At 43.8% G+C, this 23697-nt stretch overlaps 2 protein-coding genes across 2 annotated transcripts in view; one reads left to right on the forward strand and one right to left on the reverse strand.

Annotated features, from left to right (window-relative positions):
* Nucleotides 1–719: 719 nt before the first annotated feature.
* On the forward strand, nucleotides 720–3116 carry LOC308366722 (baculoviral IAP repeat-containing protein 5.2-A-like; the record flags this gene model as incomplete). The annotated part of the gene is made up of 4 exons (XM_080840459.1): nucleotides 720–838; nucleotides 1698–1807; nucleotides 2187–2304; nucleotides 3027–3116. Exons 1-4 carry the CDS (start codon nucleotides 731–733, stop codon nucleotides 3114–3116), a joined length of 426 nt encoding a protein of 141 aa, XP_080696585.1. The 5' UTR covers nucleotides 720–730.
* A 955-nt stretch (nucleotides 3117–4071) lies between these two features.
* The window catches only part of LOC308366945 (E3 ubiquitin-protein ligase rnf213-alpha-like), a 41256-nt gene continuing 21630 nt past the window's right edge, over nucleotides 4072–23697 (reverse strand). Inside the window, exons 29-67 of the mRNA XM_080840748.1 lie at nucleotides 23423–23547; nucleotides 23236–23331; nucleotides 23029–23150; nucleotides 20950–21072; nucleotides 20745–20806; nucleotides 20305–20461; nucleotides 19711–19849; nucleotides 19161–19349; nucleotides 18787–18917; nucleotides 18233–18390; nucleotides 17888–18103; nucleotides 17425–17612; nucleotides 17095–17215; nucleotides 16893–16993; nucleotides 16234–16416; nucleotides 15779–15945; nucleotides 15544–15649; nucleotides 14828–14942; nucleotides 14056–14263; nucleotides 13682–13878; nucleotides 13333–13455; nucleotides 13065–13175; nucleotides 12626–12868; nucleotides 12343–12418; nucleotides 12169–12203; nucleotides 11958–12058; nucleotides 11612–11768; nucleotides 10609–10780; nucleotides 9980–10074; nucleotides 9310–9561; nucleotides 8734–8866; nucleotides 8571–8645; nucleotides 8153–8333; nucleotides 7726–7927; nucleotides 7445–7522; nucleotides 6873–7070; nucleotides 6567–6656; nucleotides 6120–6298; nucleotides 4072–5167 (exon numbers count right to left, since the gene is read on the reverse strand). Of these exons, the coding sequence (XP_080696874.1) occupies nucleotides 5014–5167; nucleotides 6120–6298; nucleotides 6567–6656; nucleotides 6873–7070; nucleotides 7445–7522; nucleotides 7726–7927; nucleotides 8153–8333; nucleotides 8571–8645; nucleotides 8734–8866; nucleotides 9310–9561; nucleotides 9980–10074; nucleotides 10609–10780; nucleotides 11612–11768; nucleotides 11958–12058; nucleotides 12169–12203; nucleotides 12343–12418; nucleotides 12626–12868; nucleotides 13065–13175; nucleotides 13333–13455; nucleotides 13682–13878; nucleotides 14056–14263; nucleotides 14828–14942; nucleotides 15544–15649; nucleotides 15779–15945; nucleotides 16234–16416; nucleotides 16893–16993; nucleotides 17095–17215; nucleotides 17425–17612; nucleotides 17888–18103; nucleotides 18233–18390; nucleotides 18787–18917; nucleotides 19161–19349; nucleotides 19711–19849; nucleotides 20305–20461; nucleotides 20745–20806; nucleotides 20950–21072; nucleotides 23029–23150; nucleotides 23236–23331; nucleotides 23423–23547 (5559 nt within the window). The 3' untranslated portion in view covers nucleotides 4072–5013. The remainder of the gene's footprint in view (nucleotides 5168–6119; nucleotides 6299–6566; nucleotides 6657–6872; nucleotides 7071–7444; nucleotides 7523–7725; nucleotides 7928–8152; nucleotides 8334–8570; nucleotides 8646–8733; nucleotides 8867–9309; nucleotides 9562–9979; nucleotides 10075–10608; nucleotides 10781–11611; nucleotides 11769–11957; nucleotides 12059–12168; nucleotides 12204–12342; nucleotides 12419–12625; nucleotides 12869–13064; nucleotides 13176–13332; nucleotides 13456–13681; nucleotides 13879–14055; nucleotides 14264–14827; nucleotides 14943–15543; nucleotides 15650–15778; nucleotides 15946–16233; nucleotides 16417–16892; nucleotides 16994–17094; nucleotides 17216–17424; nucleotides 17613–17887; nucleotides 18104–18232; nucleotides 18391–18786; nucleotides 18918–19160; nucleotides 19350–19710; nucleotides 19850–20304; nucleotides 20462–20744; nucleotides 20807–20949; nucleotides 21073–23028; nucleotides 23151–23235; nucleotides 23332–23422; nucleotides 23548–23697) is intronic.

Here is a 23697-nt window from a genome sequence, read left to right on the forward strand (position 1 = left end):
AAATAAGATGTAGCAGTTTATGAACAAAAATTAAATTATCCGTCAAACCAAGAAAACATCTTCTTGTGCAACTTAAATGAAACATGCATGGTTCTGTTGCTACTAGGGTGGTGTTTAAAAAAAAATAATAATAATACATTCATGTGAAAAGCCTATGAGCCTGGATGTGTTAATGGTAGGATAGTAGGCCTTCTATCAAGGTCAATATTGTCTGCTCTGCAATTTCCACAGACTTTTACATAAAGAAGTTTTAACTCAATTCAGACTTGGTTTAAAACATACTGTTTTTAAAAGGTCGGTTTATATGAATACTAGTATTAATATTGCCTTCACATATTTGGCGTCGCTCAGAATTGGCATGAAATAGACCATCTTATCGGTGTAATATGCCAACTCTTCGTCAGCTGGTGGCTTTATATCTCTACTCTGTCGCTTGTCTGACTACAGGGAAAAAGTGCTGGTTTGGAAAAAGCTCCAGATGTAATTTTTGTAGGTTTGTCTAAAGAATTTCTTGACAAGCTCAGGTTCGAAAGATCCTTGATTCCTCATCCTCCTTGCACTCCTTCCTTGTTTCCTTCACGATTGTTTTTTAGAGTGAGAGGGAGTAATGTGCCGTGCGTCGACGGTTTAAGCCAATCCTGAACGGTCTAATGTCACAAGTGACCAATGAATGTAGGGACCGGTAATATTTGAAGTTGGGAGCAGAAATAGACATAACCATCAAAGCAACATGGACTCTGTTAGCGCGGAACATACGAAAATGTACTTTTATGAAAGTAGATTACAAACATATTCAGGGTGGCCATTTGAAGAGGACTGCATCTGCACGCCCGAAAATGTAAGTAACACTCTTCAGCTAAAAAGGTTAGCATAGAATACTTAAGATAACACCAAGGTAAGATATAGATATCCGTTACTTAGTGTTACTGAAATTAATCAGCGTTAATTCGGCTAGAAAGTACGTGTTCTTAGTCTTGTTTTTTGTCCATAGCTCAACAAACGCCCAATGTTGAAGGTGTTTAATTTATACTGGCTATACTTGATTGTAACCGTATAACAATTCCTGAGTGAACGTTATCCTAGCTGTCATTATGGCGGATGGTGCTAACAACGGAGGGCGCAGCTGAACACATTACATTAAGCAATAAGCCCCAAGAGGCCGTGCTTTGCGCTGATTTTAGAACAGGTAAGGGAGTTGTTAGGCACGACGCGAAGCGGAGTGCCGTTAAACCCCCTTACCTGTTCTAAAATCAGCGCAAAGCACGGACTCGCGGGGCTTATTGCTTTTCTAAACCTGTTACTACACATATTTTATATGGTTTCATAAATAAAGACAATTCAATTTAAGAAACAATAGTTTAATGATAAACCGTCATTCTTCCGCCACTAAAAATTATAGTTCCTAAATAAATCGTTGCCACGCAACCCTTGAAGCAACGCAACAGCCAGATGGAACACTGGGTATGAAATGCGCTATATGAATGCCTTGCCATTCGCTGCGCAGTAATATGGAATGTAATCAGGTCAAATTGTAAGGTAATGCTGGATTTTACAACGGCTTCTAGCCAATCACAATCAAGGATTTGAACAATCAGGTTTAGAATCTCATTTTAAACATCACTGTTAAAGCCAGTGTCATTTATTCGACACGATTTTATGACGATATGAATTGATGATTTTGATTCTCTTGTCCCTAGATGGCTAAAGCGGGCTTCATTCACACGCCCACCGAGAATAGCCCGGACGTAGCGCAATGTTTTTTCTGCTACAAAGAGCTAGAAGGATGGGAGCCTGAAGATGACCCGGTGTAAGAAACTTCCATGAATATACGATGACATTATGGAATATTTGTAGTGTTCAAAACCTGAGATTAGGTGTTGTCAAACAATAGGAATGTTTCTGGGCCTGCATCATGGTCTGCTTGTTTCCCAAATATAAGTGCGTAATAAACACTAAAAACATCAAGATACACAGTAGACCCCCACCAATTCACATTAGTAGGCCTATAAACCTAGATCTACAAGCACTTACTTCCCCCACAACAAACATGATTTGGTGTACCTTTACAACATACACCAGTGTTTGTAACCAGTTTGCTCATGTCCAGGTGACGAATGCTATTTTGATCCAAAGCTGTTTGAATGTTCTAACTAATTTTCTATTATCATTACCATCGTAATTTTCAGAAAGGAACACAAATCACATTCTCCTGCCTGTAATTTCATCTCGCTGAAGAAGTCAGTGAACGAACTGTCGGTAGAAGAACTACTCAAGTTGCAGAAAGAACGACAGAAATTTCTCATTGTGAGTAGGGTTTTGGGGTGGGGGACAGCCTGAAGTCCATCTCTGTATTTTTCCTGTTTCATTATCAAAGTATTCTACAACATCTACATAAGTCAAAAAGTCTGTGGTCCCCCTCCTAGTTATTGGTTCAGCTTTCTAAGCCTCACCCATTGCCTACCCGAGGTTCATAAAGTCAAGCATGTTGTCATTCTTGCCACATTCATTGTCAAATATTCACAATAGAATGCATCACAGTGAATTTAGTTACTTTGAACATGGTACTGTCTTTGTGTACCATCATTGCTGCAAGTAAAATCTTGGCACAGGTAGATTTGCCCTGATACTGTGAAAATGGAATTGGCAATGTCTAGTTAGAAGCATCAACTACTCAGCCATGAAGTGGTGGTCCCAGCGCATGGAGTGGCACTGCTGAAGGGCACATAATGCATTACTCCTTGGCTTAAATGCTCGCGGCCATTTAAGCACAGGAACGTTTCATCAACATCTATGTAACATGGGTTTTCATGGCTGAGCAGCAGCACACAAGCCTACAATCACCAGGCACAGTGCATCTGTGTGAGCTGGAGTAGTGGAAATCACACCACTCCTAGACTCTGTGTGTGTGAAAAGATGAAATAATTTCAATGTCCATGGTTCTGGGATGCTATTCAACACATATCGATTGTGTTTTACCTAGCGTGTACACTGAGTTTTTTTTGTTTCTGCTTTTCTATCCATCATAGAAAAAGACCTGCAATCAAGTTATTGAAAAATTTGAAGAGGCTGCAAAAAAAAGGAGAGGCGACATTGTCAAAAAGGCAATGGACGGATGAGTGGGTTGTTTTGCTTTGGTTTGGAAGTTAATAATGTGTTTGTGTAATGTTTCCTGTCATGTTATTGTTACTTATTGTTTTTTAAACACAATATTTAGATCAGCAAAGTATCAGCTTGGTACTGACTAATACAGGAGCACTTGTGTCGGTGTAGGTATCAGACAATAATGCCTCGTCTTTAACGGCCTCGTCTAATCTCTACTAATACACTGCTGTCCTACTGTGCTAGTCAGTGTTTGTCCTTGCCCTTGCCCTTGTAGTGTTACAGTGCCGTTGCGTTTCATACTCATCTTGCCTTTGAAAACAATTGCACTAAACTGAGTATCATAGAATTCTTTGACACACAACTATTTTCACTACAAATGCTGTGTCTTTTACATTCTCTAATTTAAGTAATAAACTCTAGCCTTATATGTGCAGTTTCAAACATTTCATTGCTTGATGTGTCATGTTTGGGAACTGTGGATAAGACATCCAAATGTGATTGTCTCCATTATCAAGCCATGGTGCACTTCCACATGCAAGGTAGATATCGCTCCCCATTCCATTGCATTTGTTACTAGGCTTGAATGAGTGAGCTTGAATGACTCACAGTTTATGAATGAGTAGGATTGTAAATAATGATTAGGTTAAACACTAATCACATCTGCATACAGATACATTATTGTAGTCCTCCTAAGACAGTCATAAAGTAAGTCAAGGAAATATCGATTCTTATATGACTTGCAGACATGGTATTGATCACCTGAAATTACTTAAATTACATATAAAATGACCCAAATAATCCAGTCTGCTGGAGATATCTCATACAAAACCCAACCATAATGCCCACCACCTTGTTTCTGGGATCTCAACCTGGCCGTCTGTATTTGAAGTCTCTTGAGGACTTTAAGACACACAACACACTGTTCATGAAACACAAGTTTTATTGAATACAACTCAATTTTGTATGGCATGCAAAGGAATGATCTGTTACAATGTTGTCACAAAATAAAGAAAAGAACCTTATAGAGGAACACCACAGTGATTGCCAACTGGACAGTGCAAAAAAAACTCCAGAGGCCTTCTGATTGGGCTAAATATGGCTATTAGAACATCAAGCTTCATGAGATATAATAGGGAAAAGGCATAGATAGCTGTAATATTCTGAGACATCCAAGAGTATTATGGGTTTGATTTGTTTTATCTGTATGTGATAGTTGCAGCGACACAGTAAAATCTATATTTGGAATACCTAGTACTTCATTCCATTATGAGATGAGGAACAGGTTAGGGAGTCATGATTAAGGTTTGTATATATGGTGAGTTGAGTTAAGAATGAGTGTTTCTCTGTGTAAGCCATGTTTTTTGCCTTTTCAGGATATGTTGCCCCACAAAGTATGAATGTCAAAACACCATTATGTCCACGATAGATTTGCTTAGGCTCCCTCCATTTGTAAACACCAAAAGAAATAGAAATAACAAGATTCGAGTCCCTGAGTCCAATAGAAATATCCTTCTCATCATTATATAATTGATTTGATTGCTTTAATCATGGGTGAGCCAGACCTGATCTACTAATACACTGGAGAAAGGAGGAGGTCAGAAGGTACAGTACATTGTACTTGTGCAAATCCACGGCCCGTACCACCATTGGTTACAATAGAGGTGGGCCCCGTAATGCTCAGATTCAGCATATTGCACTTGGATCAGTACCCAGTCAGTGGCACTTTCTGAGAATAGGCACTGCTGGAATTTACAAATGAACTGGAGCGTTCTTGATTGTAATGTCTGTAAACAACCTTCAAAACAGCTGCGCACACACACTCACCCACCCACACACACATACATGTACTCATACGCACACACCTTCACAATTCGCTGGATGAAGGCAGTATTGGTGGAGTGTTACTGAAAGCTATCTGTGGCTGCGCTCCTGCTGGAACTCCACACAGATTCTCCAGGCGTCCACACAGTGAGCGAGAAGGATCCCTTCAGGGAAGAACTGCTCAACCTCAGGTGGAGCATCCATGTCTTTCCTCTCGATGTAAGACACCAGTGTGTCCTTCAGCCTGAATAGGAGCACACATTGCAATGGCTTAAACACATCTGCATGCCCAGCATAAGGGAAAGCATTAATTGAAGGAATCCCTCCAATAAACATGGTACTGTCTGACTCTAAAACCTAAACACACAGCTTACCTGGTGGTTGATGCTGGCTTAACTGCCACAACAAGTACAACATTATCAACCATTACTTCAGGTTGATGATATTATATATTTCATCGTATTTGTAAACAATGGTTTAATTTGTAGGTGGTTTACTTTTTAAGCTGTTACATTTGTTACTCTGCATTAATTACAAGTTTCCGTTGTTACGTTCTCTTTGCTATTGTCCCAGATGTTAGAACTAATAATAGAACTGTAAGACTGGGGCTTTTCCTTGGGCTGCCTCCGGTTTTTGCTATATCATATCAACCAGTACTAAAGAAGGGAGATTTAAGCAAATACAGGTCAGTTCTGGGCGGACCTGATCGATGCTCTGGCTCCAAAAAGGCCTAACTGTGCAGAATCTAGCGGAATTTGAACATATGCACCGCACTTTTTTGACAAATTTTAACTTCATTTCAGGGTAACAGAAGGGCATGCTCATCATGCTGTGCATGCTTTTTACAGTCATTGGAATATATTCAGTCATATACGTAATGATGGTCACAGTAATATTCACAGTGGTAGAGAGCGAGAGTGAGTAAACTGGCCATAGTTACTAGCACCTGGGGGTTTTAGCCTCCTTGCTAAACCTGCCTGCCGTGCCTAGGGCTGCAGACTAAAATGCAGAACAGGACCATATATTTCACATTTCATGGCAAACAGGTTATTCCTCCGCACTGAAACCAAACTGCTACATGGGTAATGAGTTTGCTGACCTGAATGGAATGACACACTGATTATAGCAGATGCGTGTTTTAAACAGCTGAGCAGCAGAGCGAATGACATTCAGAGGAATGGGGAATGGCTGCTCACCCCCAGTCGGGCCGGAACAGCTCCGGGTCTCGCAGGCCCTTCAGCTTCAGCTGCAGGAACTCGTGCATCTCCAGCAGGAAACCACTGGCTCCGCCCTTGGACAGGAAGCCAATCAGCTGCTTGCGTCCCTCTTCATCAACTGGCTGCTTGTAATCTTCAGAAACTCCCACGAATGGCTCCTGCAGCACACAGAGATGCAGTTTTTGGTCACTCTCCCTCACACACACTTACACTTACAGCCACACACACACACTTACACATACAGCCACACACACACACTTAAATATACAGCCACACACGCACACTTAAATATACAGCCACATACAGCCACACACACACACACACACACACACACTTAAATATACAGACACACTCACACTTACACATACAGCCACAGCCAGCCACACACACACACATACAAACACACACAGCCACACACAGTCTTACCCTCTTTAGGCGAAGCATGCTCTCAGACTTTAGAGAAGAGAGAAGCTGCCACAATGCCACAGTGTGCTTGAGGCTGCACCTGCTCAGGGCCTGAGGAACATAGGACACGGCACACACATCAAAACGTTTATATCATATAGTGTGTCTATGTGTGTGAGTATTTGAACTTGTATCCTGTCTATAAAACAATATTTACACGAGTATATGAGAGGGTGTGAGTGTGTGTGTGTGTGTGTGTGTGTGTGTGTGTGTATTATGTGTGTGTGTGTGTGTATTATGTGTGTGTATGAGTGTGTGTGTGTGTACCTTGAGTATATGTGGTGGAGTGTGGTCTCCCATCTGCAGCACCTCCTGGAGGTAGTTGCCCAGCTGCATGTTTGGATAAGCGGCGGTGGTGGCCAGGAAGCCCAGTGCCAGCTCTACGGCCCCCAGCGCCTCACACACGTCGCTGAAGCCACACAGCTCCCCCGCCACGGACGACAGCGTCAGGGAGGGCAGCAGCTCCTGAACACACACACACGGGTCAATGTTAGTATATTTGCTTACAGTATATTTTAGATGATGAGGACATGCATTGCACAGGCGCATTAAATACACATCTCTACTGACCAGATAAAAATCATTTTATACCCAATTATCACGTGTGACCCCTTAAACACCCATTATAGTGATGTCAGACCTTAACCAATGAGAGATGTGTCTATTCATCTTAAAATTAAAAAAATCAGACTTCAGCCCGGTCAGTCCCTGGATTACTTTTCAAAAATACTCTGTATGCATTTCTCTGGTTGCAAAGACTGAAGTGCTCTGAAATGGGTAGCTTTTACCATTACATGTGTAAACCATATGCTGTAAGGTTAACAAAAGCACTGTCTCACCTGTACAACCTTTCCTTTGACGTCCCTGAAAATGTTTTCATAATTTCTGTCATGTCTGTTCACCAGCGTTGGTATACCCTGGGAAAAACGAGAGAGAAAGTGAAGCACACAAATTGTATGTGTGTGTGTGTGTGTATGTGTGTGTGTGTGTGTATGGTGTGCTGGTATCTGTGTGTAAACAGAGCATGGGAATAGAGGGAGACATTGTGTGTGTGTGTGTGTGTGTGTGTGTGTGTCTGTGAGCAAGAGAGAGTAAATGCAGGACTAAGTGAGACACTCACGTTGAGTGTGATGCGAGGTTTGCCCTGTAGGAAGCGTGTGAGGAGCTGCTGCTGGATCTTAGGCAGGTCGTAGTCGGGCAGCGCCTTGCCGCCGCCCTCCACACTGTACTGGCAGTTAGACAGAACCAGGGGCAGCACGTCCCGCTCCACATCATACCGGATCACATGCAGCTCACACAGGTCGGCGGGACTCACTGTGTAGCTGACACACAGATGGGGGGGGGGGGATGGTAAAACACGGATTCATTTGATGGAAGTGTAAGAGAGGGTAGAGAAAAACCGCAGACATACACTAACTACACCAGGACAGATTTGTACAGATTGAACATCTGGACAGATTGAAACCTTTGCATTTCAATTAAAGGCTTCATGTGTGTGTGTGCGTACTTCAGGCTGTGTGAGTACTTAAGGCTGTGTGTGTTTGTACCTGGTCTCTTCTCCGGTGTATTTGTCAGTGGTGTACACCATCTCATTGTGCAATGCAATCAGGTAGCTGATCAGTGCTGTGGAACAAAGGCCCAGTCCCTGTCGCCGTGGCAACAGCACCTGCAGGTCACACTCCATATCCAGATCTTTCTCGCAGAACTCTGAAGGCAGCTGGATCTCCCCTACGAAAAACACACACACACACACACACAGACACACACAGACACACACACACACACAGAGACACACACAGAAACACACACACACACACACACACACACACACACACACACACACACACACACACACACACAGAGGTCAACACTAAAGCTCAAGGCACTGGACATTAGATACGTTATTGTTGTTGTTGTTGTGTGTGCAAACAGTATGTGTGCATATGTGTGGGAACGTCTATTTACCATTGGTGACCAAAGACAATCGAAGCTGGTTCCATGTGGTCAGGAAGATGGTTATGCGTTTTTTGTACCATGCAGCTGCATGATGAAGTAAGAGATAATGGTTTTAGAATCGGAAGATTTTAGAAGTTAAGCGTAACCTTTAATGACTGAGCTGTTCAAGCACCTGCTCTTTGTCCTTGAAGGAACTCTGTAATGCTCCCAACGGTCAGGTTTGATGAGTTCTGGAACTTCTTCACCAGATCCCGCTGCAAGACAAGGATGTCTGGCAGGAACCTCACCAAGCGAAGCTCTGGTTCCTAAACAATCACAGGGGTCAATGTTAGTCACTTACAGACCTCAACCAATCACAGGGTTTGTTTTATGTAAATCTCTCTGTACCAGAGGTTTGACCACAGACGTGTCTTCACAACAGATTTCATAAGTCATGATTAATGTCTTGGCTGATAAATCATTAACATAGCCATGAAACCACCAAAACAACATAATCGTTTCCAGACCTCTTCCATTTGCATACCTTTCTTAAGCTAAATTCTAGCGACATATCTGTTATACAAGTAGCTATGTGTGCAGCATGTAGTTATTGACAAGAAGTCTGTGTGTGTGTGTGTACCTTTTTAAAGCAAAATATCTGTTATACAAGTAACTATGTGTGTAGCCTGTAGTTATTGAGAACAAGAGTGTGTGTGAGTGTGAGTGTGAGTGTGTGTGTGTGTTGTCTGTGATATTTCTGCTTCCTCACCCTCTGCAGGAACCTCCAGAGCAGGGGCAGCGTGTCTCGGCCGTCCTGCTGCTCCACGATGTGTGTGAGGGCGGTGAGCGAGAGCCTCTCTCTGCAGCTCCACACGGCCGGCCCATGCAGCGCTGAGCCCCGGGGCAGCGAGCGCAGGAAGAGGCTAGGGTCCCCGAAGGTCAGGCGCATGACCAGGTTGGAGCTCACGCGCTCATCCTCACGCAGGATCTCACTGACCTCCTGAAGATGCCTGTCCAGAGACTGCACACACAGAAAAGGAGGGGGACAGAGAGAGAGAGGGAGAGAGAGAGAGAGAGAGAGAGAGAGAGAGAGAGAGAAAGAGAGAGAGAGAGAGGGAGGGAGAGAGAGAGGGATGGAGAGAGACGGAGGTGATATAAGACATGGGAGTTAGGGGGGGGCAGTGTATGAGGAAAGAGGAACAGAATACGGCTTTATGACCCGGAACCAGGAGCCATTTTGTAAAATGCCCATACTGCAGCAAAACAGACACCACAAGCAGCATTATGCATCGAACCTGTTCAATTTTTATGACATAAATGAATAAGATATATATATATAAACGTTTTAATATGTTCTGTGTTTCTTCCATGCGCCTGCATTGATACAGGTTGATGGAGAGTGTGGGCTAGGTGCTGTGACCTGTCTGCGGTGTGCGTACCTTCAGCTGGGGGCTGAGGATGTTGTTGGCCACACCAGTCTCCCAGTCGTTACGTGCTTCTTTAGTGGAGAGACGAGGGTCATGATTCATAGACCCTGTAACACACACATAAACACACACATGGTAATGAGGCCATTGTGTCAAATACGATCAGTGAAGTAAAAACAACAGCATAAATCAATGAGCTTAAAGAAGAGGTTTGGGGAAAGAAAGCCACAGCATCAAAAACACCTGAAATAGTCAAGCTTGACAGGGATGGAAAAACTGGCTCCAATTTATCTACCTGAGAGAGTATATCTATTGAAACCTGAGCAGAAACTCCTACTGGACTCTTACCCTACTGGGTAAACTATTTACCATTTGGCTCCTTGTAATTGGGTGCTACCAGCTTCACTTCAATGAGTATTAACACCATTCACAGATGAATCCCGAGGGAGAACTTCCAAGCACTATGAACATTATGGGATGGCAATGCCAAGCAAGGCCACAATGGGTGTTAATACCTGCTAAAATGCATAGGAACAGGTGTGTTTGTGAGTGAGTTAGTGAGTGAGTGAGTGAAGGAGCATGCGTGCGTGCGTGTGTGTGTGCGTGTGTGTGAGAGAGCGTGAGTGTGTGTGTCTCCTCACAGGCTGCTGGCGGGGGATCCAACAGGGCGTGGATGATGATGTGTGCAGAGGCGGTGGTGTCGTCGGCTCCCTTCCCCAGTGCCCGTGTGAGCTGCATCAGGTCCACCTGCAGGTGAGCCCTCAGAAACGCACTGCAGTCTGCCACAGCTGGAGAGATCAGGGCCGCCAGAGCCTGCACACACACCAAGGGAGAACACCACGGAGAACACACCGTCAGAGGACAGAGTGAGGGCGAGAGATGGAGGAGGAGAGAGACAGAAAGACAGGGAAAGAAAGAGAGACAGACAAACACAGAGAGGAACTATATTCTCAATTATATATTAAATCTTACCTAGCTACTGCAAATTCATGTTTGTGTGTGTTTATTTGTCCCGGTATGTGTGTGTGTGTGTGTTTGTGTATTTGTCCTGATGTGTTTGTGTTTGTGTGTCTGTCTGTGTGTATTTGTCCAGTTGTGTTTGTTTGTGTGTGTGTGCGCGTGCGCGTGCGTGCGTGCGTGCGTGCGTGCGCGTGTGTGTGTGTGTGTGTGTGTGTGTGTGTGTGTGTGATTGAATGAATAGTGGGGGGAAATGTGTGTATTTACTTGTCTATGTGTGTGTTTGTCTATGTGTTCCAGGAAGAGGAAGATACAAAATTCCTCATTAGTACACCAAGAGTGATATCAGGTATCAAAAAAGCCTGCCAGGACTTCCAAAGAAAGAGAAGTGGCGGAATGCAGGAATTCCATGGACTTTTTTCTTTGTTAAAGAATACTTTGGAACTTGGAACAGTCATTAGGTTATGTAAGAAAACGTGCTGTTTATAGGTAGAATAAAGAGTGTGTTTGACATATTTTCAGCTGCAACTATGTGTGTTACAGACGTACGTGTGTGTGTGTGTGTGTGTGTGTGTGTGTTACAGTCCTCGTATTGTGGTCCTGTTCTTTTCTGTCATGCCATGCTGTGGGTTTATTGTACACTGGTGGGTTGAGTTCCTCTTTTATAAAGGGGTGGGGGGGAAGTACCTGTGCATTATTTGCTGCACCCAACATCATAGCAGCGTGTGTGAGGAGGCGGACCAGTGCGAACGGAGCGGGGCTCATGTTCTTGGTGTCCTGCATGTCTGGTTGATCCCTGCGACTGGGATCACCTAGGATGTGCCCTCCCTTTGTGCGATCACCCCTAGATACACACACACACACACACACACACACACACACACACACACACGTGCATAAGCATACATCAAATACACACACTGTGTTAACTCCAGTGGTGACAAGAACACTAAACAATGCATTCATGTATTTACAGCATCGGTAACTCGGTCATTGTTAAGCAAACCCATCCACCGAATGCTGAAACACTCACTGTAATTGAGTAATGGTGAAGCCTGCAACAGGCCTGTGATCCTGTCCTCCGATCTCAGCATTGCAGTCTGGGCACCGGCTTACTTGCATGGGCTGACCGCACTGAGGGGGAGAGACCACAGTCATATCAGTAAAAACAAAAAAGTTGTCAGTCCAGAAATGAAAATGTTAAGAGTCAGTAAAAACACCTGTGAGTGTGCCAATACACTCACCTCCCCCACTGTGCAGGGGTGACCATTGGGGCAGACTAGAGAAAAAAGAGAAAGAAATGAACTTGTATAGAAAGGATAATTTATAATGCTACTGACCTCAAATATAAAGGCTTTTGCTGCATGGCTATCTATGCTATCTAAGCTAGCTGTGGAACACTGGCATTCAGTACTTACAGTACCACTGCAGTGGGCCCATTGCCTGCTGGGCTACATGCAGCATGTCATCAGGCATGGTGGGGATGAAGGCCGCCTGTACAAACACAAATCAACACGCCCTTACTTTTACAACTAGTCAACATGCTTTTCATGCCATGCTTTTTTTGAATGTATCCACAGTGAGTTTAGATGTTAAATAGAGTGTTTCCTCCTTTATAGGTCTGTGTGCAACACACAAGCAGCTGCTCTTGTGGTTTCGTACTGGATGGAACATGACTATGCAGTGGTATTGCATGCATACCTGCATGTCGGCGGGCGACAGGGCGAGCTGCCGTAGGGGAGACAGCACCCCATGGTGGCCGCAGAGGAGAACTGCAGCCATGTGCACGCACAACTCGGTGACCGTCTGATCGGCTCCGGAAGATTCTGCACGGACGCTCAGTGGTCCAAGCTGGTTCTTCAACAGCCCAACCGCAAATGCTTTCTGCTCTGCAGTGGCCAGGAGGCCACACTTCCCTATGAAGGCCTCCAGAGCCTGCACCTGCTGAGAAGAGACCAGGAGAAGTTAGAAAGACACCCTGCACTCACTCCTGGACAGTCAATATGCGACTGTTTAGACAACATACAGTATAAGAGTGTCTGTCTGTCTGTCTGTCTGTCTGTCTGTCTGTCTGTCTGTCTGTCTGTCTGTCTGTCTGTCTGTCTGTCTGTCTGTCTGTCTGTCTGTCTGTCTGTCTTACCTGCTGGGAAGGGTGTTGGCTTGGGTTGTGTGTTCTGTACAGACAGGTGACTTCTCTGAAGAGAGCCAAAAGCAGGAACACGCTCCTCTTCAGTGGAGGATTTCTGCAGCCCTGTGTCAACAACACACAGTCCCAAGATGAAACGTGCCACACCAACACAGAAAAAGAAACATTTTCCTCTCAAGGTCTCTCTCTTTCACTCTCTCACACACACACACACACACACACACACACACACACACACACACACACACACACACAATCTTACATCACAGGTCTCTTGTATCCTCTCCATTCTTCCCTCCATCATGGCTTTTGCGACGGCATCCCTGATGCTCTTATAGTCACTTTTACACACCAGGAACTGGTCCATCTGGCCACCCTCCGACGTCTGAACCCACAACACAGTGAACATCACCATTATGGACCAAACAGCCATACCGGTCATCAACACAACATAATAGGTAATTGGTAAACAGTGACATACAGGTCTTAATCATAATTATATTATGAGGTACATGACAATGACATTGATGACTATTCTCAGTATCCTTTAGTATATAGCCATCATTTGGTACCCCAACATTTATGGTGTCTATCCCTGGCCTTACACCTACCTGCTGTAAGACCTCTTCAGGAAACATCCAGTGGAGTTGGGGAATGCCAAGGAACATCTGGACAAACTCGGCTCCGTGCTGGCTGCGGATCTTACGGATGAGGTAAACACGGTACCAGTCATTCCTGCTGCGCACACACACATCCCTCACCGCAGCTAGGAATGGTTCTATTCCTGGAGGAGGCTGCTCTGGACCTCCTGCAAACACACACACACACACACACACACACACACACACACACAGACACAGACACAGACACAGACACAGACACAGACACAGACACACACAATATATTAACACATCAGACAGTTTGCAGGCCTACATGGGTCACACTCCTGTGAGGCCCTTGAGAGCAGCCCAGAGTGTATGGTTACCTGTTGTTGTGTAAGCGTCAGCGATGAGCTGCGCCGCTGTGTCCAGGCAGAGGCGGAGGCGGGCCAGCTGCTGCAGCAGCTCAATGCAGACTGACTGCGCAGGTGCAGGCCTCGACTGCAGGAAGTGCAGCAGGAAGGTGCTCTCCTCTTGCAGACACACCTGCTGCTCCTTCACTGAGCGCCACTGCATCCTCTCATACATGGAGTCCTGATAAACACACATAAACACACACACACACACACACACACATTCAAAAAATCATCTTGTATATAGCCTAAACTGTATATCATGACTAGAAATCATGTTTGCAGAATTGGTTGATATATTATAATTCAGGCTTTCAGAACATGGAGATTCGGATAAGGCATGTGGAGACATAAGATACTTAAAAGCCCAAAGCGTAAACACACTCATACTCAACACAAAGACAAACTCACACACAAATACAAACACAAGCAGACATAGCATACTCACAAACACACCACACACACACACACACACACACACACACACACACACACACACACACAAAAAAATAATCTTGTATATAGCCTTTACTGTATATCATGACTAGAAATCATGTTTGCAGAATTGGTTGATATATTATAATTCAGGCTTTCAGAACATGGAGATTCGGATAAGGAATGTGGAGACATAAGATACTTAAAGACCAAAGCGTAAACATACTCATACTCGACACAAAGACAAACTCACACACAAATACAAACACAAGCAGACATAGCACACTCACAAACACACACACACACACACCTCAAGGCAGTTAATGTAGAGTGAGTAGAGCTCTGATTTGTCTTTATCCTCCAGGAGGTTACTGTGCTCCACAGCAGACAGGTGTTGCTGAAGGTACACCTTCACATCATCAAAACTACAGAAAACAAACACACTTGTTCAGCACTCAGAACAGAGTAACAGATCCATTTAAACACTGAAGTTATTATTAGGGTTAAAGAGAAAACTTCCGGACTTTTCAACCTGGGCCCTATTTTTACGAGCTTTTACTGGACAATTGACAAATGAGTCCAGTCGCCACAGGCACTAAATGGGGTGCTACGTCAGAGACTGGAAGAAGAGTAAGCTGAAACACCGACTGTACAAACTACAGATCCATTTTCTATAGCTCCTTTACAGTTATTGTGGTAAACAGATGCAGGTGTATCTCTGTAGGGATCCTCTCCATGACGTCAGACCCAAGCAGTTTACTTTGAGGTGCTGGTTTGCCTCCTAGGATTCCATTGCATAGAATTTCTGTGGTTGCCAGGTTTATCGTTCTAACTAAATACTGGAACGATTTAGATTGTTAATTTTCGCAAATGGAAAAGTTTGAACCCAAAAGACAAAATAAGACCCAGGTTAAAAAATCCTAAAGTTTACCTAAAATTTGAAAAAAAGAACTCATGTGAACGTGCTGCATGACAGGAGTGAATGTTATTGTACGGAGTAGGCTGTGAGTGTGTGAGACAGCACACCTGTACTTCAGCAGGAGTTTGAGCACCACAGAGCGCACCACTGGGTTTTTGTCCACAGAGTCGTCAAACGGAGACAGAGCCTTGGTGAGCTTGTTGTGCTTCCCACCTGAGGACAAAGCACACATAGACACACATACAAACACAGATATCAGCATTAGTGGGTGACCCTCATCTGAAATAATACGCCGTTAATCTAAGACGGGTAGCAGGAGCATGAGGGGCGTGTCGGGCTCACGTTTGATCGTTGGCACGGTCCCAGACTCCACCATGAGCAGGGAGAGCAGGTGCAGGATGACCTCTTGGGAGGGCGGGGTGTCGTGGCTGAAGCACACCCCGGACACCAGAGCGATGAAGAAGCCGTTGCAGCGCTGTCTGAACTGAGCATTCCGTGTGATCAGGGCCCTGTACCGGAGACAACACATGGTAATCAGGACAACACATGGTAGTCAGGACAACACAAGGTAGTCAGGACAACACATGGTAGTCAGGACAACACATGGTAGTCAGGACAGCCATATGATCCTGTTGCCATAGTTTTACACCTGGGAGATGTAGGCCATTGAGACTATGCTCACTATTAATGAAATTAAGGATTAAGGATTAATGAGTCCTTTAGTGCTCCGTGCATCCATCACAGGTTACGTGTATGAATGTTAGGTGTGGAGAAATGTGTGAGTTATGGATTCATACCGGATCTCCTCAGATGGCTGTAGTCTTAAATCATCGGGTACGGGCTGCATGCACAGGGGGCAGTACATCTGCCCGGGGACTAGCCACTGGCGAATGCAGTCCAGGCAGTAGATGTGGTCACAGGGGAGGGCCAGTGGGTCCTTGGGGTCGCCCATACACACCGGGCACAGCTGCACTCCAAACCTGCATTTGGGACAGAGTAGAGCAGACAAGCCTTGAAGCTTTGGAAGTATTATAGCACCAGGAGTTAGTATTCTAGTATGCATTTTCAGTTTAAGAAGCAGGGATAATCTGCTTATCCCTATTTGGAAATACATCTGGAGGAGAGCTGTACATTTCTCTGCCAATGCAGTACTACATACTTTATTCTAGCAATTTTCCCTATAAATCAATAATATACCATAACCGTCTTAATGTGTTGCATTTATGTTCCCCGAGACCATAAAAATGTGGTATTTATTTATAATTTACAATAACCTTGAAAATGACAATGCCCAACACAAAGCCCCTTGCATTTTTAGACGTAAAGTTATGTCAACATGAACGAAGTAGAGTGATAGAAGGCAGATATCAGAGGGCTTTGCTGGTGTGTGTGATAATGAATCCAGCAGGGCCATGCTGGTGTGCCGGGGATGGTGGTGGGGACCTGAGAGACCAACCTGAAGATGCGTTCCACAGCTCCATCTTTGCACTCCTTCAGGATCACAAGCACTGCCTCAAACGGCTGCTGCTGCTTCAGGTCAGGGTTCTTCTCCAGAACCTTCAGCACAGACGGACAACACAAGACGGAGTAAACATGAAACAAGTGACAAGGGATCTTGGGAGGGAGAAGAGGGAGAAAGAGAGATTCCGAGTTCTGACCTGTCCAAGCTTTTTAGAGCCTTCCACCAGTAGAGGAGAAAGGTTCTGGTCCAGGCTGTGGATCCCCAGGAGCATGTTTTCCACAAACAAGGAGAGAGAGAAGATGCGACTCCATCCATGCCTGTACACACACACAAAGAAAGTCTTTCAGTATGAAACATTTCCATGTATTCAACGTGCTTTAATTGTGAACAAAAAAAGAATAAAAAAAAAAACAGTCAATTTTACACATTTGTAAGTAGGGCATCTTTGTATTTCACAGGATCCTGTTTGTGTGTTACCCCTGTGTGTGTGTGTGTGTGTGTGTGTGTGTGTGTGTCTCAAACTTACTGGACTCTGGTGACCATGGCTGTGCTCCTCTCTCTGTAGTGCTGGGCGCTCTCCTCAGCACACACCAGCTCCACTGGCACCTGGAGCTGCTTGACACGTCTCAGCCACTTTGCACACTTGGCCTCAGAGTCCAGAGACTCGGGCTCCAGGAACTCCACACAAGCTAAGGCAGCATATACATCCAGCACCTACACACACACACACACACACACACACACACACACACACACACACACACACACACACACACACACACACACACACACACACACACACACACACGCACACACACACACACACACACACACACACACACACACACACACACACACACACACACACACACACACACACACACACACACACACACACACACGTAAGTGCATCTACATATATGCAACATGAGCACACCCGGATATGTATTTGTGTGTTTTCCTGTGTGTGTGTGTGTGTTGAATCTTACCAGCTCCTGTCCTTCTTGGGCGTGTGTGTTGGCGACAAGGGCCTGTGTGATCTGTGGCTCGATGCTGAGCATCCTGGACAGGTTCTGCAGACGTGTGCAGTACTGGTGATAGGCCGAGTGAACCCATGGCAGCGCCAGCGCTTCCCCCTCCGCTGTGTCCTCCCTCACAGACGCACGCAGCTCGTTCACACAACACATCAGAGCAGCACACAGCAGCTGTGCTCACACACACACACACACACACACCGAGAAGATATTACATGTAAGGGTATAAATATACACACTGCACACAGGATAAGGGCTACATCTTGAAAATGCAATTTTTGAAAAACGCTGAACCCTCACCTGTAGCTCTCCCTCTGATGTCACATTCATCGTCATGGCGATGAAATCCTGAAGGTACCTCTGCAGAAACTCTACCTGCATCTCAGCATCTGATTGGGTTATTTGCCGACCCAGAGGAGTCTTCCAATAGAACTCCTCAAACTGCTGCTGGGTGTGGCCTATGAAGAAAACAAAACCAAAGAAAGGGTCAATCTGCACATCTTAAGGTGGAAGTGAAAAAGTAGTGTGATCAACAACAACAATCACACTGCAGAAGCAGCAGTGGAAAAGTGTAATGCAAAAGTTCTACTTGGTTGAGAAGTGAGAATTAATTTCTTGTTTGTCTTGGCCTGGTTGTCCGTTTAATCCTATTAAGAATCTTATGGCTTTCTTGTCTCGGGGTGCCTGAAACACTTCAAGGATACGCTAAATAGATGTTGATGAATGATGGGTAACTCTCCGAAAGTTAAACTAGTTTAAACACCACTCAATTCTACATTCCCAGGTCACTAACGCTCACTTTCCTGTCCCTTGTTTGTTTTTGTTTTTGTCTGATGTTTGTGTGCTCGCCTCACCTTCTCTCTGTAGGGCGTGGACCCACAGCTCCTCCAGATAGTCTCTGATCCTCCAGCTGAAGGGCATGCTGCAGCCCGCGCCACCTGCTGCCCGGATGGAGCTCGGCACTAGGATGGTCTTCGCCTCAGAGCTGCAGAAGGGCGGACGAGGGTTAGTTAAATTCAGCTCAGATCATATCCGCTTTATCCATGTTACATGTTTGGCACAAAGTGTGCCAACAAAGGGAGTTGTTAAAGAGAGACCACTCCCCACAGAATATGCATGCCACCCAAGAGAGTTAGTGAACCATCTCCATCAAAAGTTCTGCTGTTCTGCTCTATCAACATGAAGACAAGTTCTTCAAGAGAAGAAGCAGAAACACCCATAAACACACCTGTCCACTCTGGTGTAGGGGACTTCCAATAGTTTGTCATTCTCAAAGATGTGGAGCCACAGAGCCTTCAGGGGCTCTCTGACATCAGGGTCCAGCAGCAGGTCCAGGTTAGAGTCCCTGTCAATCACAGAGATGAGCTGCGCCAGGAAGGGAATGACCACAGCCTGAACGCGCTTCCATAGAGTATGCCTGGAAAGTGGTCACAACACTCTTTACAATCACACTTTAACAATGCTCTTAATTGGTTCAAAAAAGGGAACAATTGATGCACTACTGACAGTACTGTCACTATGTACCATTATAAACCAATAACCATTCAGGGCAAATTCAAATGTAGAGGGGCATGTAAACAAAGGGTCAGTCCTAGCAAACAATTTGTTAACACTCCAAGTGTAGGCTGTCTAGTACTAACATACTGAATAAGTCGGGCCTATGAACAATTTATCTGGCAAATGAGAATACATCAAAATATGTACATTAGGGCTAGACCGCCACCTCGGGTTTATCACAATCAACTTAAGCAACATAAGAGGGTGAGTGAACTTCCCACCTGAAGGTGCCCCCTTCCTGCAGTGCATCAATGTTAGCAGCCTCCTTGAAGACCCAGGACCTGGCTGAGTGGGAACTCTCGTCATCACGGGCAAGTAGAAGCAGGTGCAAGCGCCTCTTCATTGTCCTCAGGAACATGGCTGTGGATATCAAAGTCAGTTTTACCAACAGCACTGCAATTATCTAAGAAGATTCCTGCACGAGGTTGGTGGGTAAGCTTAAGGCATGGATGAGCCATCTGAAGTCAGCTCGAATTCTTCAAGAAACCAGAGAAGAATCCAACAATACAACTTTGGCAGTGTCCCTTTATGATACATATTAACCTATATTACTAGCTTTACAAACAAAAAGTGCCATCTTTCATTTAAATCATGAATGTATTGGCTACACTTCAGTGCCAAAACCACATATAATACAAACACTGATTTGAATGGCTTCACATCTGAACTCCAAAGCTATCATATTGTCAGCAGACTTTGATTTGTGACAGTGTTGATAACCTGTGGTGTCAGAGTGAAATGCTGTTTGAAGACAGCAGTGCTGACAGCATAAACCCTGAACTCTCAGCATGTTGTGTGTGGTCTTAGGTTCTCACCTCTGAGCTCCTCACTCTCACTCATCAGCATGAGCAGAAGCTCCACTCTTCTGGTGCTGCGCACACCCACTTCATCTCTGAGCATGCCCACGGCACTCTGCACGCAGCTGCGTACCAACACTGTGGTGTCTAGAACATTCTCCCAGCCACCGGCCTGCTATATGCATTGTGAACACAGAATTGAGGGGGAAAAAAACATCCATAAATTTAGACAAAACAAGAAATCTAACTAAAATGTAAAAGCAAACAAATCTGTTCCTTTATAGTGATTGATTATAATTTAACACTATAGTGTTGATTCATCCATTAACGGTCAGATTCATTCTAATTTAACACTAAAGTGTTGATTTATTCGTTATTGGTCAGATTGATTGATTCTTATTAAACACTGTAGTTAAGAAGATCAGTCTAGTGACAGGAAGAGAGGGGCTAAGACTTACAACAGCTTCCTCCAGCTCCATGGGCTCTGTGTTGCATGAGTACATGTCCTCCACTTCCATAGCTATCACATAAAGAAGAAGAAAGGGACTATTGTTATACTATTATTATTATTATTATTATTTTGGTGTGAATATTACAGTATTGTGAAAGTGGTATGGGGCTACTACTACATTAAACAGGTATGCAAAGTAGGTGCAGTCCAACCTTCAGGCTGGTCTTCCTTCTCTTCAAACAGCTGGCTGATTGTGAGGTTCCTTAAAGCCTTGATGTCAGAAACCATGTCTTTAGACTTCCGCAAATCATCTATGTGGACTGATCTCCATGGGCCTGTAATGGGTGAGATCATGTGAGTGAATGAGACTTTTGACATGATTCGGAAGACCATCTTGGAAACCATAAGAACCCTTCCAAAAACATTCCAAGATATTATCCAAAATTCAAGTCCACCACCCCTGATACCAGATGAAATCCTGATGTCCATGAAAACGTCTGATAACATGTTTGAATTACAACTGTATACGGTGCAAACCACGTGGATGGTTACCTAACTACCTAATGCCTGAGAACTTGTAAAATGACATGCCTCTCCTGACCTACAGTATGACCTACTTCTCTACAGAGGTCCTAAGGAATGTTGTGCCGTGAGGAAAAGATAAGGCTGCTGTCGGAGATACATCAGAGATGCTCAGGCTACAGCCACAAGGTCTTTCACCAGTCTGCTATGAATTGAATACAACAGATGGAAACAAGGTCTACACAAGGTCTTTCAGACCTCTTCTAAAACTATATATCTCTCACTGGCCACCCCATTGTTCACCACAGACCTAAAAAACTTTGGATAACATCTTACGTCATCGGTTCTCTATAAGCTGTCAGAAACACCGCAAAATAAGCAGCTTTACCTTAAAATAACAGCCTTAAAAAAAATTGGGGCGCTACAATGACTTTTCATTTAGAGAATCGCTTCAGTGCCATACCAGGGTCCGTAGGCACATTACTGCATAATGTAGGTTTGCCTGAAGCCGCCCGGTTTCTACTGTCTGCCAAACTACTTAGTAGGGCTGAACGATTAATTGCATTTGCGATTTAATCGCAATATGGTAAAACACGATTTTCTAACGGCAACGTCCGCGATTACAACGTGGTCTAAAAAAAAAATATATATATTTTTTAAGATGGTACATTTTGCAAACAGTGTTTAAAAAGTGCATGCCTTGTGATTATACTTACAATTACTTTATTTAAATTACTTAAATGCACAGTGGCAAAGCTACCGATTTGTTGTTCTTGTTTCTGTAATGAGCAGTTAAATCAAAATGTAAAATGTGGGGGAAAAATTTGATTTTACACTAAATGTATCTAATATTGTGTTGGTCATATTTAAATCATTCATAACGTTTTGTTGGGAAAAAAGAGGATAAAAAAAAATCGCATATTAAATCGCAAACGCAATATTTGGGTAAAAAAAAAAAAAATCGCAATTAGATTATTTTCCCGAATCGTTCAGCCCTACTAGTAAGTCGTTTATTTGCCGTCTTGCTTTGTCTTGTGTTGCAATTGCTTGATGTTTGACTGTGTTAGGACAGTTGTTGACTAACTAGTTGGTCATAGTGTTAAAGTAAGCACATTTCAAGAGGTTACACTAGTTTTAGCCGCTAACTTCTTGTTAGAGATTAGCAATTCTTCCGTTATGCTGCTTGAAAGAAAGGCTTTTACAGCATAAGTCACCGAATATATGGTCAAAAATCAGTTTGCAAGCTAGCTGCCAGTGGGGTGGTTGCTGGTAATGTGCAACTTGAGCGATGTATCAAATGTTTTTAATGCTGAAAATCTGCTGAATGAATGAAGCAGTGCAGCACATTGGATTAAATTCCTAAGCATGTAATGTTAAACATTTTTCAAACTACCCAACCAATCAATTAACAAAAAAAATTGTTTCTTCAAAATAGAGATGAATTGATTATCAAAAAAGCAACCTTATCTACAACCTTCCTTTTTTTAAAGGGGAACTGTTAAGATGATCTGAACCCTTCTTCTTACACTATTAGTATACAACATGTTATGGGTGTCCTTGTCCTTATGTTGTCTATTAGATTACATGATTAAACTAGGCTATTCTATTCCGTACTTTGATGGAACTCATATGAATCTCCCTTCTGGTGGTTGCACTATCAGTGGAAATCTATTTCTGAAATAACTAGGTTTTATTTAAACCATAAAATGTATAACAGAAAACGAAAAAAATGTGAAAAAAAAATAACAAGTGAAAAGTATGAGCCTGACCTCCATGAAACCCAACATAGGAGGTTCCTCCTCCAACCCTGGGCAGTTTGGTAATGAAATAGACGAACACCGTCCCCTTGTCTTCTTGCTTCGTTTTATTAATTTCATTAATTGCGGAGTACCTGAAAGGGAAAATCATTTCAGCATGTCACACATTTTCCCGGGAGAAAGAAAACAGTAGCAAGTTAACAAAAGTGTAAGACTCACTTTGCCGAAGCAATGAGGTTTGAACTGTGAGAGGATTCTTCTAAATCTGTCTGAATGATAAGGATTTTTGACCCAAGAGCAGTGTCCAAGAAAGTCCTAGGGAAAGAACATATATGAATTGAAAATGAATCACCATTCAATTATTGAATGGAAAATATATCACCATTCATGCTTGTATTTGTCTAACCTGATCTTCTTCAAGAAGGAGTACTCTGTGTCAAACTGTTGAAGAGAGAGGAGTTCAACACCTCTCACAGTTTCTTGAAGTTGCCCAAGGTCTGATGCTGTCAAAAGTCTGGAGAATGTGGTCACCTATTGAATATGCAGTGGAAAAAAACATCACAACATTTAAGAATTCCTGTAAAACGTTACATATCTAACATAATTATGACATGCCTTACAGAGAATGACATAGAGGGACACACAGTTGGTATAGAACAGACAATGCTTATCTGTGTGCCA

The sequence above is a fragment of the Sprattus sprattus genome (assembly GCF_963457725.1).
Source record: "Sprattus sprattus genome assembly, chromosome: 6".
Classification (NCBI taxonomy): Eukaryota; Metazoa; Chordata; class Actinopteri; order Clupeiformes; family Clupeidae; genus Sprattus; species Sprattus sprattus.